The sequence below is a fragment of the Aquarana catesbeiana genome, linkage group LG03 (assembly GCF_042186555.1).
Source record: "Aquarana catesbeiana isolate 2022-GZ linkage group LG03, ASM4218655v1, whole genome shotgun sequence".
Classification (NCBI taxonomy): domain Eukaryota; kingdom Metazoa; phylum Chordata; class Amphibia; order Anura; family Ranidae; genus Aquarana; species Aquarana catesbeiana.
Window position 1 is genome coordinate 628,762,343 of NC_133326.1, and position 25,100 is coordinate 628,787,442.

Consider the following 25,100-nt stretch of genomic DNA (forward strand, 5'->3'; position numbering starts at 1 on the left):
GGAAGGATCAACAGGTATGTTTGGCTGTAAAGCAATGGCTAAAACAGAAAATATTATGCTACTTAAAGCCCAACTGGACTTTCAATTTAATCAGCTGAATACATTGCAGATGAATCAAAACAAAAGGTGATAAAAGTCTTACAGTTCATTTTCTTTAGAAAGCAGCCACAGCCTGAATAAAAAAAGCCTGTCCATTGTCATCAAGCTGCAAAGAAGAACCCTTGATCTCTGCATGGAGTCAGTGGGCTCTCTGTAGAGGTCCGACATGCCCTCTGCTGAGTCTGGCTAGAGCTTTCCGATCAGTAGGGAGCATGAGCTTTGCTGATTGCAGAACTATTGGACGGACTCAGAGGGGGACCTCGGCAGAGACATCATTGCCTTCACTCTTTATCTCATTTTGAAAAAAAATGTTTGGAAAAGAAGCTTTTGAACTTTTTTTTTTTTTTTGGCCTCTTGCTGTTGGGGGCATACGATGAAGGGGATATCACAGGCATGGCTGCAAGGAAACGGCCAGCCCTCAACTTCAGACTCTGCCTGCAAATAGACAGTGCTTTACATAAGTATTCTCCTTTAGAAACATTTTCACAATTTGCAATGCCGCAACCTGAAGTTAAAAATGGACTTAAAGAAGTTGTAAAGGTTCATGTTTTTTCACCTTAATGCATCCCACACCTGTCTGTGACCGACCCCCCCCCCCCCATTTTACTTACCTGAACCCTCGAACTTGTCCCACGGGGAAGTGCTCTCTCTCTGCCCGGGGTTCTCGGCTCTTGATTGGATAGATTGATAGCAGCGCAGTCACTGGCTCCTGCTGCTGTCAATCAAATGCAATGACGCGGGCGCCGGGTGGCGGGGCCGGACACCGAATACTGGACTTGGGAGCGCGCCCATAAGGTAACCCCCAGGGAAAGCGCTTCTCCAAGGGGGTTATCTGATGCAGGGAGCCGTGAGAGCCGCCCTGGGACCCCAAAAGACGAGGATCGGGGCCACTCCAGTGGAGGTAAGTATGATATGTTTGTTATTTAAAAAAAAAAAAAACCCGAACCTTTAGGGCCAGTTCACACCACATGCAGTCCAGTGCGTTTTTTTTTTCTGCATCAAAAATGCATGGAAAGTAGGTTTTATGGTTTTCAATGGCATAGTTCACACCAGTGCTTGCAGTTCCAGTGAGTTCTAGTTCCAGAAAAAAAAAGTAGAACGTGCTGTATTTTTCCTGCACTGGACTGTACTGGAACGCTGTAAAAAGCATAAAAAACTCACGGGAACGCACCGGAATGCACCTAAATGCACCAAAAACGCACTGCAACACACTTGTCCTTATTAAGGTTAAGAAAAAAGAGGGGGGGAAGCACTGGATTGCATCAAAAACGCTCCACAAAAAACGCATGCAGAAAAGCACCTGGAACGCATCCGGACTGTGTTTCTATGGTGTGAACTGGCCCTTCCCCCCTTTTTTTTCCTTAACCTTAAATAAGAACATGGGTGTTCCAGTGCGTTTTTGGTGCATTTAGGTGCGTTCCCGTGAGTTTTTGATGCTTTTTACAGCGTTCCAGTACTGTCCAGTGCAGGAAAAATGCAGCACGTTCTACTTTTTTTTTCTGGAACTGGAACGCACTGGAACTGCAAGCACTGGTGTGAACTATGCAATTTGAAACCATATAACCTACTTTCCATGTGTTTTTGATGCAGAAAAAAAACGCACTGGACTGCATGTGGTGTGAACTGGCCCTTAGTGTCACTTTAATTGTAAGTTTGTGTCGTTGTTCTAAAGAAATTGGTCCATAATGCTGACATTTCAAAAACGCAGTGGGGGAGAGTTACTAAAACTGGAGCACTCAGAATCTGGTGCAGCTCTACATGGTAGCCAATCAGCTTGACCTCCGGAAGATTTACCCGCCTTTATAACCAGGCAGATTTTTGCGATATGGCACTGCGTTATTTTAACTGACAATTGCGCAGTCATGCAACGCTGTATATTTGTTTATTTTATTTCAGTTACTTATATAGCGCTGTCAATTTATGCAGTGCTTTACATATTCATTGTACATTCACATCAGTTCCTACCCTCAAGGAGCTTACAATCTACGGTCCCTAACTCACATTCATACATACTAGGGACAATTTAGACAGGATCCAATCAACCTACCAGCATGTCTTTACGGTGGGGGAGGAAACCCACACAGGCACAGGGGGAACAAGCAAACTCCAGGCAGGTAGTGTTGTGGTTGGGATTTGAACCAGTGACCCTTCTTACTGCTAGGTGAAAGTGCTACTCACTACACCACTGTGCCACCCATTTATGTACTTTTTTTTTCATAAATAGAGCTTTCTTTTGGCGGTATTTTTGCGTTTTTTTTTTTTAGTTCTATAAACAAAAAAAGAACGAAAATTTAAGAAAAAAAATATTTTTTACTTTCTGCTATAAAACATATCCAATAAAAAATGTAAAAAATCAAATCTGTTCATAAATGTAAGCAAAAATGTATTCTGCTACGTCTTTGGAAAAAAAATCTCAATAAGCGTATATCGATTGGTTTGCGCAAAAGTTATAGCGTCTACAATCTATGGTATATATACTGCAATTTTTTTTTTATACTAGTAATGGTGGCGATCAGCGACTTATAGCATGACTGCGACTGTCACTGTACTAATGACACTGGCTGGGAAGAGGTTAAACATCTAGGGCAGTGATGGCCAACCTTGGCACCCCAGATGTTTTTGAACTACATTTCCCATGATGCTCATGCACTCTGCAGTGTAGTTGAGCATCATGGGAAATGTAGTTCCAAAACATCTGGGTTGCCAAGGTTCGCCATCACTGATCTAGGGCGATCAAGGGGTTAAATGTGTGCCTAGCCAGTGTTTGTGTATACTATGTGTGGTGCTTTCACTAACGGAAGTAATGGATTTCATTCCCCGCTTTGTGGGGAAAGAGAAATCCAGCAGGACAGGGCTCTGCCTTGTTTACATAGTCAAAGCCTGTCCTGTGTTTTTCAGACCAACGGTGGGTACCAACAGTGATCTATTGGCCGGCACCCGCTGGTCGACATATGCTGTGTTTAATCACAGCATCGCCGAGTCGCGCGCGCGTGCCCCCTACCTGGTATTACCAGATCACGTACTAGGTCTTCACGCAGCAGGGCCGCCTTGCCAGTATATCTAGGTATATCTAGGTTATAAAGTTGGCAAGCGGTTACGTTTTGATAATAAAACCTGGAAGCTGATTGATTTCTTTGCAGAGCTGCACTGGATTTTGCACTCTCCAGTTTTAATAAATCTCCCCCAATGGGTTTTCAAACTGTTTGCAAACAAAGAAAAAAAATGCGAATACATCTTGACTGACTATGTATTCACTCCCTCCAAAACCCTGTAAATAAGCTCTGATGCAAACAACCACCTTTCAAATTGGCATAATTAGTTAAATGGAGTCCACCTGTGTGTTAATAAAGTGTCACATGATCTCAAAATAAATACACCTGTTTTTAGAGTGCTCCAGGGTTTGTTAGTGAAGGTACCTAAACAAACAGCATTGTGAACACCAAAGGAGTTATTGAAACAAGTCCAGGATAACGTTCTGCGGCAACGTTCTTGGTAATTAAAGAAAGCAAGCTCCGAGCATAACTTAAAGCACGATTAAATAAAAAAAAATATGGCACAATCGGGACTCTGACTGGAGAAGGCTTTTCACCAAAACTCTGTGACTAGGTAAGGAGGTCATTAGCCACCAGGAGGCCAACATTTACTTTTGAAGGAGCTGTCTAGATCCACAGCTAACATCAGTGAAAATACCAAACATCATACACTATTATAAGGATTATTATGGATCTACAGTGCCTTGCAAAAGTATTCACCCCACTTTAAGTCTGATCACAGATTTTCTATTGGATTGAGGTCTGGGCTTTGACTAGGCCATTCCAACACATTTACATGTTTCCCCTTAAACCACTCAAGTGTTGCTTTAGCAGTGTGTTTGGAGTCATTGTCCTGCTGGAAGGTGAACCTACGTCCTAGCCTCAAATCACACGCAGAGTGGTACAGGTTTTGCTCACGAATATCCCTGTATTTAGCACCATCCATCTTTCCCTCAACCAGTTTCCCAGTCCCGACTGCTGAAAAACATCCCCACAGCATGATGCTACCACCACCATGTTTCACTGTGGGGATGGTGTTCTTTGGGTGATGTGATGTGTTGGGTTTGCGCCAGACATAGCATTTTCTTTGATGGCCAAAAAGTTAAATTTTAGTCTCCTCAGACCAGAGCACCTTCCTCCATACATTTTGGGAGTCTCCCATGTGCCTTTTCGCAAATTCAAAACGTGCCATTTTGTTTTTTGCTGAAAGTATTGGCTTTCCTGTGGCCACTTTGCCATAAAGCCCAACTCTATGGAGCGAACGGCTTATTGTCGTCCTATGGACAGATACTCCAGTGTCTGCTGTGGAACTCTGCAGCTCCTCCAGTGTTACCTTAGGTCTCTGTGCTGATTCTCTGATTAATGCTCTCCTTGCCCGGTCCGTGAGTTTTGGTGTGCGGCCATCTCTTGGCAGGTTTGCTTTTGTGCCATGTTCTTTCCATTTGGTTATGATAGATTGGATGGTGCTTCTAGGGGTAATTTTTTTTAACCTAACCCTGACTTGTACTTTTCAACAACATTGTCCCTTACTTGTTTGGAGAGTTCCTTGGTCTTCATGACAGTGTTTGGTTAGTGGTGCCTCTTGCTTAGGTGTTGCAGTCTCTGGGGCCTTTCAAAAAGGTGTGTATATGTAATGACAGATCATGTGACACTTAGATTGCACACAGGTGGACATCATTTCACTAATTATGTAACTTCTGAAGGTAATTGGTTGCACCAGAGCTTTTTATGGGCTTCACAACAAAGGGGGTGAATACATACGCACATGCCAATTATCAATTTTTTATTTCTGAAAAATAGCTTTATGTATATATTTTTCTAATTTTACTTCACCAACTTAGACTATTGTATTCTGATCCATCACATATAATTCAGATTAAAAAAAAACATTGAACTAAAGGCTGTAATGTAACAAAATAGGTAAAAAGCCAAGGGGGTAAATACTTTTGCAAGGCAATGTATACTCAAAAATCAAAGAAATATATTACGTAGCAAAAATTCAGTTATGTCGTTTTTTTTCTATTACATAGAAACTCTTATAAAATTATTATTTTACCATGGTTCAACAAACCCCATTAAAAGCAGAAACCACCATTCCTCCCCTGAGGTACATATATTATGTTATTCTTGAAGTAAGGGGACACTTCATAGAGGTTCAAAACAGAACTTCAAAAGGACCTAGCACCCTTTAGCCAAAATATATGGAAAGTAAACTAGATATAGAATCAGGTTTCAGCTTCCTCTATATAGGATCCCAAGGACGATAACTCGATGGCTGAACTGCCAGTGGTACTATAAATTAGCCCACAAGATTAAAGATTGGTCCACATATATAAAGCATGCAAAATAATGATATGAAAATAATTCTTATGAAGGAGATACTCAATAGTCCAAACAAGGAGTTTTCAGAACTGAACTTTTGTCCAAGTGTGATCTTAAAGAAATTTACAAGCAGGGCTTTTTTCCAGCGGGAACGCGGGGGAACGCAGTTCCGGCACCTCCAGCACCTCCAGCACTGAATGTATGTAATAGCATGGGGTGTGGGGTGTGTTGGAGGGTCTATTGATGTTGGCTGCTGGGGGATCTATTGTCACTGGTGGAGATCTGATTTTTTGTGAGGGTCTATTGTTACTGATGGGGAATATATTGTTGCTGGGGGGGTCTTATGTTGCTGGAAGGGATCTACTGTTGAGGGAGAGGTCAATTTTTACTAGATGCTGGAGGATCTATTGATGCTGGCTGCTGAGAGATCTGTTGTTGCTGCTGGGGGGGGTCTAATGTTGCTTGGGTGGATATTTTGTTACTGGGTGTGATATTTTGTTGGAGTGGTTCACTGTTGCTGTAGGGAATCTATTGTTGTTGGGGTGGAGTCCATTGTTGCTGGGGGAGTCTATTGTTGTGTGGGGATCTATTGCTGGGATTCTATTGTTCCTGGCTACAGGGGATCTATTTTACTGCTTTTCTTTTTATCATTAACATGTTCCATACAAATGATTTAGCACCACAAAATGATACTTGGTTCTGTATTCTCTAAAAGGGGCAGTACTGGTAGGTGGGTAGGGGGTGGAATCAAGGGACGGTGGTCAGAGGTGGGTAGGGGGCAGAGACGAGGGGTGACTCAGACGGGGGGAGTTCCTGCACCTATTCTCCGAGAAAAAAAGCCCTGTTTAGTGTTTACAAGCCAGGGTTATGAGCCTCATATCCAAAATTGGAATCAAAGCTGACAATATTAAGGCTTGGCACAGATTGCACCCTCTTCAAAGTATTTCCATGTAAACCATAGTCAGTGAAAGGGAAAGATAAATGAGTCATCCTTTTGTAAAACAACACCAGCACATTATATACTAAATCACTGCTTGTCATATGAAGAATCTATCAAATCACCTTTGAATCAGAGTAGTAGCCATCCTAGCTGGAAATGAATAAAGAGGATTCCACTTCTATAACTATAGGTAGATTCTTTAGATGTGTCTCTAATGGCATGATAGTTTAGAAATAGGATACAGGCTCAAGATATATATATGAACAAAGTCCACATTTATCCTCATCCTCATAGTAGAAGTGTCTCAGGGGAGTGGACAGGGGAGGTCACAGGCATCTGACTGGTTTGGCCAGTAACGTCCAGCTTCCTCAGAGTTCAGCTGCTGTAGACTGTATCTTTTATGGGACACGCGTACTAGACATTGAATAGGTGGTTGTCTGTAGACATGTGTGATTAGTTTCGTACGAATTTCTGTAAATTCGTACATTCGGGAGGATCCAAAATACGAATTACTATGCTTCCGAATTTTGTACGAAATACGAAATTTCGTTTACGAATTTCGGGTCCAAATTCCTAATGAACATTCGTAATTGTTACGAAAAGTTAATGAACCTAAAAGTTAAAAACCCAGGAAGTCAGCACAGCTCAGGGATGGTGGGAGCCCCTCATAATGATAAATTCATCATAACGAACATTCGTAATTGTTACGGAAAGTTAACGAACGTATTTCGTACGAATTTAAATTGAATTTTGGACACGAATTACGAGATACAAATTAATTCTAATATGAAACAGAACGAAACAAATTTTTATTGCGGCGCACATGTTTAGTTGTCTGTATAATGTCAAAATTCTTTTTGCCCACTTGACCACTCAGAGTCCAGTGGTAGAAATCAGAACTGTATTGAAATTGAAGTTCAATAATGTACAACAAGTCCAGCGGTAAGGCAACCTGACCAGATGAACTCACAGGATGTACATTGATGAGTAGTAGCAGTATGTCTATAGTGTGTCAACAGCGTCTGTCTCCAGGGGTGGAATGCAGCCTTGCTGGTCTATACCCAAGTAGGGAGGCTTCCAGGATGGATGGCATGTCCTTGCACTTTGCCTATTCATCTGGAACCTCTCCCTGTTGTTAAGCACTGTCCCTGAAAAACGATTGACCTGTCCTTACTCTAGCCACACGCAGCATGAGTGCCAAACCCGGGAGCCAGGGTCCTAAATAGACTTTGCCTAACCCAAGATGACTACCAAAGACTCATGGGATGTCAACATCTAATTGAATGCTGCCTCTTTGTGACCGAGGACATCATAGAGGAACTAGGTTCCTCTCGACTTCCTCCTCCACCTGCATTGCCACTGCGGAAGAGTGACACCGCCTTCGGTCAAAATAGACTGCAGCTGCCTATACACTCTTGGACATTAATACTATATACATTAGGTGCTATATTCCCACTTAAGGCATGGCCAGTGAAGCTACTAAGGCAAATTGAACTGATGCGATTGTTGCCATGGATGTGGATATTTAATACTGAATGCAGTTGAGGAAAGGGATATTTATAAGATATCATGCCTTTAGAGGCAACTCTAAAGCCCCGGAGCGATCGTACGATAATCTAATCGTTAGTACAGAGCTTTCAAGAGCCGATCAGGACAGTTCATCCGATATTATTTGATCGGACATGCACAAATTTTTTTTCCGTATGATGCCAGATTGTACAATCTTAGTGTAATCAGTACAGTTGTCATTCGAAAATGCAATACAAATACATTACAACACATGACATCACTTCCAAATTTTCATCCTGTCGTACGAGAATTTTCGTGACTTTAGTAAACTCTTCAGGTGTGATCTGAGATTAGCATGCAAAAAAAAAAAAAAAACGGACGATCATTCGTCTGATAGTCTGATAATTTCATTGTGTGTACCAGGCATTAGAAGTCTACCTATAACTGTAAAAGTGGAATTGTATTTATTCATTTCCAGCTGGGATCCCTACTACTCCAATTCAAAAGTGTTTCGAAAGATTTTTCACATGACAAACAATAATTCAGTATGAGTATATGAAAGCCTCGATTATCAGTATAATGTGCTGGTGTTGTTTTACAAAAGGAGGATTCATTTATCTTTCCCTTTCACTAACTATGGTTTACATGAAAATACTTTGAAGAAGGCTGCAATGTGTGCGCCAAGCCACAATATTGTCAGCTTTGATTCCAAATTAGGATGTGAGCCTCAAAACCTTGGCTTGTAAATATCTTATTATTCCTGGTCAAGAGTTCAGCTCTGAAAACTCCTTGTTTGGACTATTGAGTTAACGGAATTTAATATCTCCTTTCTAACAATTATTTTCACATCACTGTTTTCATTTCTTTATATACTGTATGTGTGGACCACTACCTAATTTTGTGGGCTGATTTATAGTAGCACTGGCAGTTTTGTACTTAAAGTATCATCCTTAGCTCATATACCGGTATATGAGAAGCAGACACCTGTTACTATATCTAGTTTACATTCCAATTATTTTAGCTAAAGGATGATAGGTCCTCTTGAAGTTCTGTTTTGAATCCCTATGAAGTGTTCCTTTGCTTCAGGGATAACAAACCATATACAGTGTCTCACAAAAGTGAGTACACCCCTCATATTTTTGTAAATATTTTATTAGATCTTTTCATGTGACAACACTGAAGAAATGACACTTTGCTACAATGTAAAGTAGTGAGTGTACAGCTTGTATTACAGTGTAAATATACTGTCCCCTTTAAAATAACTCAACACACAGCCATTAATGTCTAAATCGCTGGTAACAAAAGTGAGTACACCCCTAAGTGAAAATGTCCAAATTGGGCCCAATTAGCCATTTTGCCTCCCCGGTGTCATGTGACTCGTTAGTGTTACAAGGTCTCAGGTGTGAATGGGGAGCAGGTGTGCTAAATTTGGTGTTATTACTCTCACTCTCTCATACTGGTGTCTGGAAGTTCAACTTGGCACCTTATGGAAAAGAACTCTCTGAGGATCTGAAAAAAAGAAATGTTGCTCTACATAAAGATGGCCTAGGCTATAAGAAGATTGCCAGGACCCTGAAACTGAGCTGCAGTACGGTTGCCAAGACCATACAGCGGTTTAACAGGACAAGTTCCAGTCAGAACAGGCCTCGCCATGGTCAACCAAAGAGGTTGAGCGCACGTGCTGAGCATCATATACAGAGGTTATCTTTGGGAAATAGACGTATGAGTGCTGCCAGCATTGCTGCAGAAGTTGAAGGGTTCGGGGGGTCAGCCTGTCAGTGCTCAGACCATACGCCACACGCTGCATCAATTTGCTCTTCATGGCTTTCGTCCCAGAAGGAAGCCTCTTCTAAAGTTGATGCACAAGAAAGCCCGCAAACAGTTTGCTGAAGACAAGCAGACTTAGGACTTAGATTACTGGAATGTCCTGTGGTCTGATGAGACCAAGATAAATTATTTGGTTCAGATGGTGTCAAGCGTGTGTGGGGGCAACCAGGTGAGGAGTACAAAGACAAGTGTGTCTTGCCTACAGTCAAACATGGTGGTGGGAGTGTCATGGTCTGGGGCTGCATGAGTGCTACGGCACTGGGGAGCTACAGTTCATTGAGGGAACCATGAATGCCAACATGTGCTGTGACATACTGAAGCAGAGCATGATTCCCTCCCTTCGGAGACTGGGCCACAGGGCAGTATTCCAACATGATAACGACCCCAAACACACCTCCAAGACGACCACTGCCTTGCTAAAGAAGCTGAGAGTAAAGGTGATGGACTGGCCAAGCATGTCTCCAGACCTAAACCCTATTGAGCATCTGTGAGGCATCCTCAAACGGAAGGTGGAGGAGCGCAAGGTCTCTAACATCCACCAGCTCTGTGATGTTGTCATGGAGAACCTGTGAAGCTCTGGTGAACTCCGTGACCAAGAGGGTTAAGGCAGTGCTGGAAAATAATGGTGGCCACACAAAATATTGACACTTTGGGCCCAATTTGGACATTTTCACTTAGGGGTGTACTCACTTATTTTGCCAGCGGTTTAGACATTAATGGCTGTGTGTTGAGTTATTTTGAGGGGACAGAAAATTGATACTGTTATACAAGCTGTACACTTACTACTTTACATTGTAGCAAAGTGTAATTTCTTCGCTGTTGTCACATGAGATATAAGAAAATATTTACAAAAATGTGAGGGGTGTACTTGTGAGATACTGTACATGCCTCAGGGGAGAATAGTTTCTGTTTCAATGGGGTTTGCAGAACCATGGTAAAGGGATACGTTTGTTAGGCTGTTTTTCCTTTTTTGGGGGGTTTGTAAGATCAGTGAAAGCATCTCTGGGACACATATAACCTGGAAGCTCCACAAAACTGGGCTTTATACAACAGTAATAAGGTATAGGCACTGCTGAAAAGGCTCTGTATTGAATCCAGTTTTGAGCTTGCCAGAAAGTAGTGGGAGACGCAACACACGTAAAAAATTGTTTTAGAGAAGTTTTTAGCTTTTTCACAACATGTTATGCGTGGTGGAAAGCTGTCTTGTCCTGAAAAGGAGAAAACACTTTTGCAACCCAAAAATATATATATATTTTTTTTTTACAAATTAAGTTTTATGTTACAGTAAAGACACTTTTTGCACCTTAAAAGTGTATGTTGAATAACTCAAAGCCTAAAAGGCCCCTATAAACCATTTTTATTCCAGGTTCTACGAAAGGTTAAGGGTGAACACTAATGGAGCTTAAGGAAAAAGTACTGGGACGTTTACCAAAGTTGCAATATGTTTTTTACATAAAACTACTTATGTTGACTTTGTGACGGGCTTATTTTAAGTGTAGTAATCATGGACTTAAACTTCACTTTTTTTAATATTCAATACATAATAAGTATTCATTATTTAATTCTATAACATTTTTGTTGACAATAAATTTCACAACTTACCCTCTGCTGGGTCAGGAGGACCAAACCTCAATGCATAGCGGACCAGAAAATAGTTGTTCCAGACATATAACTGCCCGTCTCTAGGGTTGTAGTCCACAGATGACACGTACTGGTATGGGTTGGGAAAATCCAATCCATTGGCTCCATTGATCCCCAGTGGTTCTTCTCTGTTACGATGTGTGTTAAAGGCATACTCCAGTCGGTTGCCTGCTGATTCATTATCATCATCTGCATACACTGATCTCAGCACATAAAGGACACCACATGCCATGAAAGCATTTGATGCAGAACGCTTATCATAAGTCGTCTCCCATGTCCCCTCAAAACGGAGAGTATATGGGTTGAGCTGGGTCACCACTAGCCTCCCGCTGTTTCCTTCCGTAGCATAGATAACCCATAACCCATTCTCATCCACAGCCAGGTCTATGTCAGTTTTCCCACCCCACCTGTAGGGTGAAGTATCGTGATAGTTTGCTGTGGATATAATTGCCTCTCCACTCTTGATCCGTGTCCTAAGGTCATATTTTACAATGTTGCGTGTACGTTCCTTGTTATAAAAAGCAGCCCCATCGTACACCACAAAACCTGTGCCATCCACCCGACTTGGTAGACGGTATGTAGTAGTATGTCGTCCAGCAGCATAGTCCTCCCAGGATGCATACTCTGTTAACGTGTCTGTACGGTAGGGAATCCATGGCATGACATAGAGTCGCTCACCAGCTTGTAGTGGATCTCGACACCATGCTCCCGATTGATGGTCAGACTCATGGGTGGAAGTGGGCTCTAGAATCTCCTGTAGCATTCCCGGGCAGACGAAAACTGTAAGGATGGGAAAAGGTGGGACAGGACAGAGGGAGGAAGAAAGGAAAATAGCAGATGATGGTGGGGAGAATAAATGAACCATAGATAAAGTACACAAAAACAACGACAAAGTGAAAGAAAAAAGTTGGAGGTAAGTCAAGAAATGTACAAAAATAATGGACAAAAAAAAAAAATCGAAGACAGGAACGTCCAAGGTAAGGGTGTATGGAATTTAAGAAAAAGAGTCAATTGTAATGGATTGATGCGAAACAGAAAAAGAATATGAAAAGAATGAACAAACAAGAGAAAGAAGTGACATTGTGGGAGGGAGATAAATAGAGAAGAGAAACAGGGTTGAAAGAAGGAAAAGAAACAGGGGTAGGTAGGGGAGGGGGAGAGAAAGAAACAATTGCAATGAGCTGTGTATACTTTCCACACCCCCAATATTAACCTGTGATCATAGGAGGATGAGTCTGGGGGAGTGAGAAGGGTATGACAAGGGAGAAGATTAAGAGAGAGAATCAGAAAAGAAAACCGTCTCCTAATCTTGAAGCCATCCCATACTCTACACCTTCCTGTCCCATCAAATCTGACCCACTAGATTACTTTCTTGTCTCACTTCTTACATGAATTCTCCAGAAAACATGCCTGCATACTCTATTCTCCATATTCATTTACTAATAGAAAAGTAGCCATTGCTGTGAGGTGTTATTGTTTTTTTTTCTAACATCTGTTTTCTCTTTCAAGACTTTATTGTCTACCTCTTCCATGTATAAGCTCAGTGTACTATTCTACTGTTGCTCCAGGCTCAATAAAGTGTCTGAACAATCTCTGAACTCAAAACATTCCCTTTCTCCGTCTAGCTACTCCTACACAAACTTTTTCTGTCAATGTCTTTAAAATCATAAGCATCTCTCTCCCCCTCCTCCTTTTCATAACTGATGTCTTCCACATCCCATAATAAGAGAAAAACAACATTTTTTTTTATTGCCATGGCATCGCTGCTAGGGGAGGGAGAGAGAAGAACCTCTTAGGTCACATAGCACTCTTTCAGCCAATCATGGACCATGGGTGGTTGACCTCCCCCCACTGAGGATCTCTGTTGCTGCTCACACTGGGATCCTGAAAGCTAATTGGGTTAGAGGGGAGCTGATTAAACAGCCGTGAGGTGCGAGACGCAAGAAAGAAACCTGCTGAGTTGCACTGTGGGTAAATGAGATTGGCATCCGCTGTCCTGCTGGACGGAAATATTGATTAAGTTAAAGAAACCCTTGCAGAAAACATATATCCAAATTATAGGAACATCCTGTTGTGCCAATGTGCCCTTTATAGAAGGGAACCCATTAAAAGAACACCCCGTATAAAGAAATAAATTTTGTTTCAAAATATTTTTTTCCCCAAAATAGGACAGCTTGATTAATTTAAGACCCAATTTAAAAGTATCTTTGCGTGCGCCCATTACTTGCACATAGCAGGAACAGCCATTTATTCATCCCACACATGCTGCCACTTTTAAATAAAGTCCGCAATCAGTGGAATATGGCATGAAATTGACAAAATGGTTGCCTCTGCTGTGTCTGGGTAATAGGGTTAACTTTGGTCGGAACAGGCAGAACTTTGAGCTTTCTCTGGGGCTGGAGTCAGATTAAAAAGCAGCAATTCAGAAATTGTATAGTCCAAGGGTCACATGGATTTAACTAGGCACTTATTGACGTAGTCTCTGGATTCACCTTTTAAAGTACTGCCTAACAAGTATTACATTACATTTAGATATACTGTTTTTGAAATATATTCCAGGGTATGCCAAGACTGTCATAAACCTTACTCATTATTTTATTCTCTAATGCAAGGCTGGACAAATTCCAGAAGCCAGGATGCCAATACGCCTAGAACATTTTAACTGGACCCTTAATTAAAGTCTCTCATATTGTCAGTGGAAGCATATATGCCCTGGCTGTTAAAAATGCCTGGTGGCTTATGCATTGGGCTTAATGGCTTCTGCATGATGCGCTAGATTGTAAAGTCCTTCTATAACTGTTTGTTAACATTTAATTTGTCCTTACCACCTACACAAAAAACGGAAGTCAAATACAAAAGGCACACCGGAGGTCCACAGTTATTAGGCTCTGTTCTGAATTTACTTGTCTACAGGACAATAAAGAACTTAAGACCTTTAAACTATATGCCAATCTTGTTTATATCAAATGCAATATTTTTTCACACTATTTATAGGCCTAATTGCTCAAAATACATGAGGGTCTATTTAAATATTTTTTTTTACACAAGAATAAATTAAATCCACTTAAAATGCATGAATCTTGGGTGAAAGTTGTGTTAATCTTGTTTAAAAATGTTATAAATAGACCCCATGGTGAAAAAGAACTACAAGACTTCCCAAAACATTTGCACACGCTTAGCATCCTATCTTTCTGTAATCCAGGTAATGGTGACCACTGGTAGGCCACTGGATAAAAAGTTAAAAAAATATACAGTTTGGACTTTGGGGCTACATTTGGAGCTGATTGGAGCTACATTCAGGCACTGAATAGCATTATATGCCAATATCTAGGTCTTAAAATCCAATTTAAAGCATATCTAACCCCCCCACCAACACAAATAATATATTAATATTTTGAAGCTTACCGGTCATTAGATGGGGTGTCTGCATTAATTTGTTAAAGCTTTTTCTTTTTTTTTTTTTCACCTTGCAATCCTACAGATAGCACATTTCCTATCCTAGAGTGTCTACACGTACTCAGCCCACTGTATCTATATAGGGAGCCATGGTTGCTACCTTATCTGGACCTCAAACATATCTTAACATGGCCATACACAGGCTGAATGGAAACATCTAACAGATTCTTCCATCCATGCTATATAGCTTTTGTATTGTGACAGCTGGCCTCACCAACTTTCAAAATACCCGAACAGCAGCTACATTTAAATGTCGCCAGATGCTGTTTAGCTGACAATTTCCCAACTGTTTCCTTAAATTTTTCAATTGAGGGATGTCAGGCAGGAGGTGGCTGAGAGGGCTACCCGCTGAGTGAATTTCGTCTGATTCTTTGGGAACTGGCTGAAATGCCCTCCATGGATGGCCAGCTTCACGCTCTTCATTTCCATTACATAGCGGTGGGCAGACTAGTGGCTAACAAAAAGAAGATAAAATTATTTATGCTTTTAGTTTAGTTCATAGGAAGTGACCAGAACATTACATTTTTAGTAAAAATCAACTAGTATTTTCTGTACTTTCCAAAAAATGTTCTTAGCCTGAAAAATGCAAATGTATACAGCCACCATATCTAAGGACTGGTGAGTTACAGTATATTATATTTTGATTCTTGACTTTAGACATTCTTTAAGGTTCACATAGACACTAGAAGACACTTTCCAACCACCATTAGGAACTTGAGTCTGCCAGGGGGTTACTAAACATGAATAAACACTTTGACTGACTTTCCATTCAGTCTATGCGAAGAGGAACAGATTGACATGCATTTAGATAAGGTTTGCTAACCTGCCTGATAACTGTTTCCTTAAAAAGACTTTCCACGAGGTATGTACAAGTACCCCACAAACATGAGTTTGTAACCCATTCCAACCATGTCTATGGGTACCTTCAAATTAAGTTTTTCAACCTCCATTTGCATTTCCGAGAAGCCTTGTTTATTTCCGATGTTGTTGGATTAAGCTCAACTCTTGTGTCCTTTTCGGGTAAGAATCTAATGTATTTAGAAAACCAAGCCAAGCGTGAACATTTAGAAACAAAGCCCAGAAGCTTCCTTAAAGAAACAATCCAAAAAAGAAAGCAAAAATCTATATTAGATGGAAAATGCTTGCACAAGCAATTATATTTAAGCCACTCAGTAAGTGAATAAGCATTTCCCATATATAAGAACTATAACCTTAAAAAATCTGCTAAACACTATATTGATCCCCTGACATAACAGCTCTGCAATTTCCAGAAGAAAAAAAACAAACAACCCTATGTGAAAAACAATTTTAGGGGTCCCCATACTCCTATCTGTTTGGGGCCACGCCTCCACCTCAGCATGTCATAGCTGCTAATGATGAAGGCGGGTGAAGACACAGCATGGCTCCACAGACTCCCAATGATCTTAAGACACAACATGCACAAGCAAATCATTCTGACAATTTAAACATTGGAAGCCCTTCTAACATCTGAAAACGAGACAAATTGTAGGTTATTACACACGCTCTAAAGGGTTTTGTTTAGACTGGAGTTATACTTTAATTAAATCATTCACTTTCTTCCCATCATTAATGTAAAGCTCAACCTCTAAAGCTCCTTACCAGAGACACTGGCTACTTTGATTTTGTACAGCACTTTAAGGCTGTTAGTAAAATGTATACCTTTATGACAAAGCTAAAAGCTCCTTTTCTTTTTTTTCTTGCTGGCTGGTTCTAAAATCCTAATGCAATCTTCATTATCTCCTGCCCAGACTTCTGTAACAGCCTATCCGCGGCCTATCTTTAAAATTTCTAAAATTGCATCTAAAAGGATGGCCTCTGCCCCACTGATCATTCTGTGCTTCTTCCTACTTAGAAAACATTTACATTCTTCTCCCAAGAAAAGACTGGAGACTCTGCACATTTTCAGCAGACATCAAGACATCATGTCTGCATCATTCTTTTTTTGCAATGAATGTCCCCACCAGCCGGGACAGAAGGCTACATAATTTCTTTGGTTTAAGGGTAATCCAACAAAAAACGATGTTTCAGTTCAGGTGCTGCTGAAATGCATCACTTAATGGACTCTTATATTTCTAGAACACTAACAGCAAAATGTATTAACCAACGTTCTCCACCTCATCCACCAACTGCAGCCATTACAAAGTTCTCTCACTCTTTCTTTTGTGAGGAGTGAGAAGGGCATCAGAGGGAATGAAACTCCAACTTGGGTAGTACTGGGAATGTTAGTAGAAAATACTTCTACTGGAGGCCATGAGAAATATTAGAAACCAGGGGTGATCATACCCACCAGCTTCTCCTTTAAACTGAGAATGTCATAAACCTAGAGATATGTAGCTAACTGAAAGCAGACCTAAACTTCTACATGTTCTACATTAATTGCTCAAGCAGTATGAGATAGGAAGGCTAGAAGTGTAAAACTGAACAAATCCCTTGTAAACAGCAGGCCGTGCACCCTTCAGATTTCAGACCACAGGAGTGCAGTGAGCTATTGATGTCAACAAATCATTTTCACATGCCCCTAAAGCCTATCTGTGGACTCCACTATACTAGTTAGGTTCACTTAACTTTACTTGTTAGACTTCCTTGATGGGATGTAGTTCATTCTTAAAGGTATTTTCCACCCTATTCCCTACCCTAATACCCTATTTCATTTACCCTTGTCACCTCACCCCCCTTGCCTTATTTTTTATATTTTGTCATGATGAATTAGGTACATCTAGGGCAAAAGTGTTGTGTTGGGAATACCTGAAAATGAAAATCTTGCTGACAAAGAGGGTGGGTGAAGGAGTACAACCATTCTCCATTAATACATAAAGGTTTCTGAAGCAGCTTTATTCAGTTTTATTTATTTAAATCATACAATTAAAGTGTGTATAAACCCAAGAACTACATTTTGAATATTGCAGCTAATTAGTCCTTAGATGTGGTGCCTGCATTCATTTTTTTAGGCATTTATCCCTTTTTTCAGCTGGTGACCCTGCAACACATTTCCTGTCCTAGGATGACAATGCTCACTGTAATGTATCTATAGAGGAGCAGGGTTGTCAGCCTAAGACAGGAAGTGTGTTGGGACTGTGGAACACAGCTTCCTCTCCAAATCGTATGGGGGGGTTTGGGCTTTCGATAGTGCATAAAGTTGAACTTGAAAGGGCTGATAACACTGTTGGAGATATGACAGCAGAGTCTACAAGAGAGCACTGGATTCCTGGAGTGATCAATGGTATTGTTTTGCACAAGGCAATTAAGAGAAGTTCATTGTAAGGGTTTACATACACTTTAAAGGTGTCTATATGTGTGAATATTCTAGGCAAGGTGTCCCAGTAATCAGTGTAAACAAAAAAGATGAGAAAGGAAGTCACCTGAACCTCTGCCTTCTAATGCGTTTCACTCAGGCAATGCACGTATTCATACAGTCAACTCAACAATAAGCGCATTGTTTGAGCGAAATGCGCTAGGGTGGAGGTTCAGGTATTTTGCCACTGCATCCTATGCATTAATAAACTTGTAACAGTGTCTTTTAATTCAGCTTCTTTCTCTTCTTTTTAGTTTATTCTTAAAGCATACAATGGACTGCTGGGCGAGCCAGAACCTGTAGTTGGGAATGAATGGGCAGATGATCAGTAGCAGAGTGTTGGATTAATTTTATACACAAGTCAACATTATTTAATGCATGTATGACTTTTTTTACTTAGTATTTGCTTGGATATCTTGCAATCAGAATGGAAGACATGATCACTCCAGAGCCACACAACCTCATATATGGGGCTCTGGTATGATCTGATTCATTGTCTCGTTGAGCTGTGAGCAACCTATCAGGACACCTGAATCTGTCAAAGCTAGATAATTTGATATCTAAATCTACTGCACATTGGGCCATTCAAAGCCAGTGATAATTGTTGAACAACCCAACCGTCTTGTGCATAGACAGCTTAAGTTAAAATGAATCAGATTAATACATGGTTTAGGGTGGCACAGTGGTGTAGTGGATAGCACCTTCATCTAGCAGTAAGAAAGGTCACTGGTTTGAATCCCAATCATGACACTACCTGCCTGGAGTTTGCATGTTCTCCCTGTGCCTGCATGGGTTTCCTCTGGGTACTCCGGTTTCCTCCCACACTCCAAAGACATGCTGGTAGGTTAATTGGATCCTGTCTAAATTGTCCCTAGTATGTATGTATGAATGTGAGTTAGGGGCCTTAGATTGTAAGCTCCTTGAGGGTAGGGACTGATGTGAATGTAAAGCGCTGTGTAAATTGACAGTGCTATATAAGTACCTGAAATAAATAAAAATAAGTACATATATGCAAACTGATTTATCTGCCAAAAGGTTTCTAATTATGTTCAGCCATTCTTTTGATTTCTATATATCTGCTATCCAGGAGACCACCCTACTTCCAGATTCAGCTTTGGAGCTTAATGTATCCCCACACTGTATCCAGCCTCCTCAAAGGACTATGAATCAACATCACCATACTGCTGATTCATTGTTCAATGAGCAGATGGGTGACACAAAAAGCTGTAAGGATAAACCAGGAAATTGTAGTGTCATCTACATCACTATTATGGGACGGTGCCACGAAACTGATTAAACTGCATTGAAAATGCTTTGACAGATCAGGCAAAATTATGTATTTCTACTTAAAGAGGAACTGCAGTCTGCTCACATAATTTGTATTAAAAAAATCTGTGCCATTCTGAAGCTTCCCTCCAACCACTTTGCATATTATTTTATATATACTGTGATTCTGTACTTGCCAAATATGCTGCAGCAATCTCCCACCACTAAGTCTGGTTGGATCCATTTTAACTGTGGGCATCTGAAGCTGCTGCCTGTTCACTTTCTGGATTTACACAGACACACAGAGGCACACATCCAGCTCTGCAGCCCTGCAGCTCTCATTGGCCCTCTTATGGTTCATCCCCCCTCCCTTCCTAGCAAACTCCCACAAGAGTGAAATAGAGAGAGCTGTGCATGATGTCATAAGCCTAGGCTTTTTACCAGACAAGAAACAGGAAGTGGGCTGTATAAGGTATTTACTGGCAGAAAAAAAAATGTTATACTTTCCAAAGTTAAAACAACAAGAGCAGAAGATTTAATAGATGGAAAGTTGAAAAAATGACTGAAGTTCCGCTTTAAGTACATCTCACAACTCTTTTTAGCCATACCTCTTTATAAACCTTTGGAGGTGATGGATACAAACTGTAGGGGTTGTGATGGAAGGTCTCAGCTGATTTTTTTTTTTTCAGAGATTTAAAATTTTTGCATCACTTACTTGTTGCTGTGGGAAATGGACCTTTTTCACTAATTCACTATAATAAAGTTCCACTTTTAAATGTTACAATTCTGATTAACAGGGCCTGATTAAAATGTCTCAACTCTACCTCAGTAATCCTAAACACCTTGGACTGACCTATACCTTATAGTAACTATATCTCACTATAACCCTGTATAGCTTCGGCATAAACAAAAATGCTTGGCCCACCCATTCATTTATGTTTATACTGGAATCAATGGTCATATCTTGCCGCATTCCTTGTCATCACCTAAGTCTATGTTGGTATACAACTGATGTACTGCAACTGTCTGTAAATGTGACTCACTATAACTCTCGGTAAGTGTACTGTAACTCTTCAAATCTCTTCCCTTCTATGTAACTCTCTGTAACTACACTGTACCTCATTAAATCTTTAGCTCAATCCATGTTACCATATTATAACTCTCTAAATTTATGTCTCACTATTTACCTTTCTGTACCTATGGCTCTGGGTCACTATGTAATTATTTGATACCATACTATAGCAGATCATATCTCACTATATAACTCTATATAACAATTCTGAATGTATGGCTTACTATGCAATTCTTTGATTTATGCTGTAGTGGACTGGCTCAATATGTAATTCTCTGATAGTTTATTGAAGAATATCTATAGCTCACTATATAACCCTATATAACAATAATGGCCTTCTGAATCTGTGGCTCAGTCAATCTCTGTAACTGCACTGTAGTGGATCTATGGCTCAATATGTAATTCTCTGATACTATCATTTTTATCTAAAAAATGTTGCTTACTATGTAACCATGTTACTATATTTCTGTGGCTCATTTTGTAACCCTCTGTAAATTAAACAATACTGTAATTCTGAATCTGTGGTTTATTACATAACTCTCTCTAACTATATCGTAGCTCCAAATCTATGTAACTATACATCTGTGGCTCACTAACAAACACAAAAAAATATTTGGCTTGTCATATAACTATCTGCAACATTACTGTCATTCTCAGTCTATAGTTAAATATATAACTTTCTATAAATATATTTTAGCTGATCTATATCAAACTCTTAATAGCTATAATGTATTTCTGAATCTTCACCTTACTGAGTGACTTTGGAGTTAGGCAAATAGACTTTTCACTTTCCAATCAAAGTTGCAGTTTTCAAAAAGTGCAAGTGGTTGGTTAGTCTTTGCAAAGTGAAATTTCAGCACACTCACTAAGCTCTGGGGAAAATTCAGTTGCAATACGCAACTTCCCTTGCAAAGTGAATAGCCTATTTGCCTTTAGTAAATCAACCCCATTAAATCCATGGCTCACCATAGAAATCTGTTACGCTACCCTCTGCAGTATCTCTTCACTATATTCTCTGTAGCTATACCTCACACTTTTTCACATTCTTTTTTTTTGTATAAAAATTACCTCCCATAACTGTGTAATCCTATTCATTACAACATTGTCCTAAATTGTGCCTTGTATTCCTGCATTTTCAATTGAAAGCAGGGTTCTACTCACACCTTTGCTGGTTGTGGGTGGGAAGGTTCTGATCTCCTGCCAAATCTTTACTGCTTATAGATTGAGGATTCCCTAGAACATACTGCTATGTAAACTGCCAGCTTGTAGATTGTCTAGAAATACTTGCAAAGTTCCATTTGGCTGGTAATAGAAGAAAGGGACTCTCAGCTGAGCTGACATTGCTGAGTCTGAGCAGAGATCCTCAAATGAGGCCATGGAGAGGTGTGAAGACCAAGCAGGGGTTCAGATTCTTCCTCAAGTTCAAACCATTTGAATATGTTTCTTCTTTAACACTGTTCTAGGATCCCTAAAGACAACATACTATATATGCTAGCAAATAGATTGCTAAGTCTAAACTATCTTCCTTTGGTCTCTAAATTGTGCAACATCAAAGATACAAGTCCACCCATGTTATAAGAACAAGCCCCTTTAAAAGAAAACTTACAGCTCCAACATGTCCCTTCTGATAAGCAATCTTCCCGTTATAAGAACACCCCATCAATATATAAGTTTTAAGGGACAGTTGTTGTTTCTGCAGGCAGCCTAGTAAGCACATTTTGGGAAAATACTGTGCTTCCATTTTAAAATAATGATTTAATCCATCGCTTTATGCAAATGGACTGGTATCAATAGAAATGTACAAGCAAACTGAAATACTGAAATACAACATGCCTTTTCCTCATACATGACATTACAAACCTAACACACGCTTCATAGTCTAGGGCAGAAGATGTCAAAGCAGTCATCAAACTCACCCAGTAATGAATGTTCTACAGATCTCCCCCAAGGAGAATCCATGATGGATGTGCCTACCAGGACAGCCAGTGGTTAACCCACCACTTTTCTTAAAATTCAGAAAACCTGGACTGTTGGAGAAGCTTGAGGCCAGGTGTCAAGAAAATCTGCACTAGGGTCTTCCAGAGATAAAGGGAGCAGCCTAGACAACATATGGGTTTATAGATATCAGATGCCACTCCTACCTATCCTTTCTTTAAATACCTAAGAAACCATTTGTCTAACCTCAGAGAACATCAGAACTAATTCAAGGTCAATGAAGACCAAACAAGGAATAAAGGTCAAGGGAATTTGTTGATAGCCTCAATTTGACCACATAGGATGAAATTAAGGTATATCACTGTTTATAGCTTTTTTTAAATAACTTTTTTGATCTGATCACACTAAGAGAAAACCAAGGTACTTTATGCCTACACAATAAAGAAAAAAACAGAAAACATTGTTTCCTATTTTAGTGACCTCACCATGAAAAAAAAAAATCAAGGTCCTTTATAGCTGAAGTTCATTGTACCCACTCTAGCAGGAACCCAAGGAATTTTGCTGCACAGACATCTTTGCATTGATTAGCCAATTGGCACATTGTGACAGAGTGCAATTTTTGAAAGGGGTGTCCTTGTAACCGGAGTTCCCTTACAATAACGGGATCAGCCTGGCTGTAAGATGTTTCTATCAGGGTGTTCTTGTAACAGGTTTTAAATCAGTTAAACAGCTTACACAGCAACGCAGAAAGAAAGGTTAATTTCAGACACCTGTAGGGAGAAGAGTGAAGTCAAAGATAGTGCGTGTTGTACGGTGGTGTGGAATCCGCCTGCTCACAAAGGAAGCCGTTAGACGTGACAAAAGCCTACAATGTAAAGACAGTTTTGTCACCAATTCATGAAATGTTGGGTGGAGACTGGTGGAGTCTGTCCCTCCCTTAATACAGTGAAACAAGCAGAAGGGAATGTAAGAAATACCTATATGAGAGGTAGATGCTTCTATGGAATCAAATGGGAATTATAGGAAGGAAAGCACTAAACAACTAGACTAAAAGGGTCTAATCAGGCAGCCAGATCTGCAGAGATAGGCTATATGAAAACAGTTAATTAGAAGGGGAATCTACATGGAGATAAAGGGGGAATTACAGGGATGGGAGAGGTCATATGAAGTGAAAGGATGAGTCACAGGTAGGAGTCATATGGAAAAAAGAGTGAGTTTTAGACAGAGGGGTTTATGGAGTGATAGGTTGTGCTACAAGTAAAAGTTGTAAGGGTATTTAGGAGGAAATACAGACAAGGAAGTTACAGGGAGTAATAGGGGTAACTACAGACACAAAGGAGTAATAAAGAGAGTCAAAGGTCGAGGATTTATGAGGGGGAAGTAAGGTGTGCTATAGGGAAAAGTTATACAGGTTAGGAAGAGGAGGAGATACGGAGACACAGAGGGAACCAAGGGAGTAATAGGAGGATATCCAAACACAAAGGATTTATGGAGAAATAAAGGAAGTCATAGATAGTGGGGTTATAGGGGATAGAAAGGTGTGATACGGGGAAATGTTATACAGGTTAGCAATAGGAGGAGATATGGAGAAAAAGGAAGATCTAAAGACAGAATGGTTTTTTAGATTACTAAAAAGGGAGTCATAGATTGAGGGGTAGTAAGGTGTGCTACAGGGAAAATCTATACAGGTTAGGAATAGGAGGAGATATGGCGAAATAGAAGGATCTAAAAACAGAAAGGTTTTCTAGAGTAATAAAGGGAGTCACAGATTGAGGGGTTATGAGGGGTAGTATGGCCTGCTATAGGGGAAAGGCATATAGGTTAGGAATAGGAGGAGATATGGAGAAATAGAAGGATCTGAAGACAGAAAGGTTTTATAGACCAATAAAAAGGGCATCATAGATATAGGGGTTATGAGGGGTAGTAGGGTGTGCTACAGGCAAAAGTTACACAGGTTAGGAATTAGAGGAGGTATGGAGAAATAGAAGGATCTAAAGACAGAAAGGTTTTATAGAGTAATAAATGGAGTCATGGACCCAGGGGTTATGGGGGTAGTAAGGTGTGCTTTAGGGAAAAGGTAAAAAATTTAGGAAAAGGGGGAGATTTTGTGAAATAGGAGAATCTAAAGACAGCAAAGTTTGATGAAGTAATAAAGGGAGTCATAGATAGAGGGGTTATGAAGGGCAGTAAGGTACGCTATTGGGAAAAGTTATACATGTTAGGAATAGGAGGAGATAACAGGAAAATAGGAGGATCTACAGACAGAAGCATATTATAAAGTAATAAAGGGAGTCACAGGTAGAGGGGTTATGAAAGGTAGTAAGGCGTGCTATTGGGAGAAATAATACAGGTTAGGAATAAGAGGATATACAGAGAAATAAGAGGATCTACAGAGAAAGGTTTTATGGAGTCATCAAAGGAGTTATAGGCAAAGAGATCAAATGAAGTAGCGTAGAAAATCTATAGTCATAGTCATAGGAGGAAATAAAAAAACAGAGGAGGTTTTGGGACATAATAGAAGGCTCTACAGACAGAAACTTTTATATGGACTAACAGAAAGTGTTAGAGACAGGTTATAAGAAGTAGTGGGAGGGGTTGCAGCAAAATTAATAAAAGAAGTTAGAGGAAAGAGTTATCTAGTTTCATATGAAGATTATATCAGGTCTTTATATGAAGTCACAGGAGGAA

The 25,100-nt window shown here is 40.2% G+C and overlaps 1 protein-coding gene across 9 annotated transcripts in view; it reads right to left on the reverse strand.

Moving 5' to 3' along the window:
- ADGRL1 (adhesion G protein-coupled receptor L1) overlaps positions 1–25,100 on the reverse strand; it is a 631,260-nt gene that overhangs the window by 112,917 nt on the left and 493,243 nt on the right. For 6 of the 9 annotated variants that reach the window (XM_073622449.1, XM_073622454.1, XM_073622447.1 and 3 more), the window contains one exon: positions 11,332–12,150. The exons of 1 other annotated variant lie outside the window; for it this stretch is intronic. In XM_073622449.1, the coding sequence (XP_073478550.1) occupies positions 11,332–12,150 (819 nt within the window). Of the gene's footprint in view, positions 1–11,331; positions 12,151–15,749; positions 15,771–23,182; positions 23,278–25,100 lie in introns of those variants that run through there. 2 more of the 9 variants (XM_073622450.1, XM_073622452.1) reach the window with 2 other exon arrangements.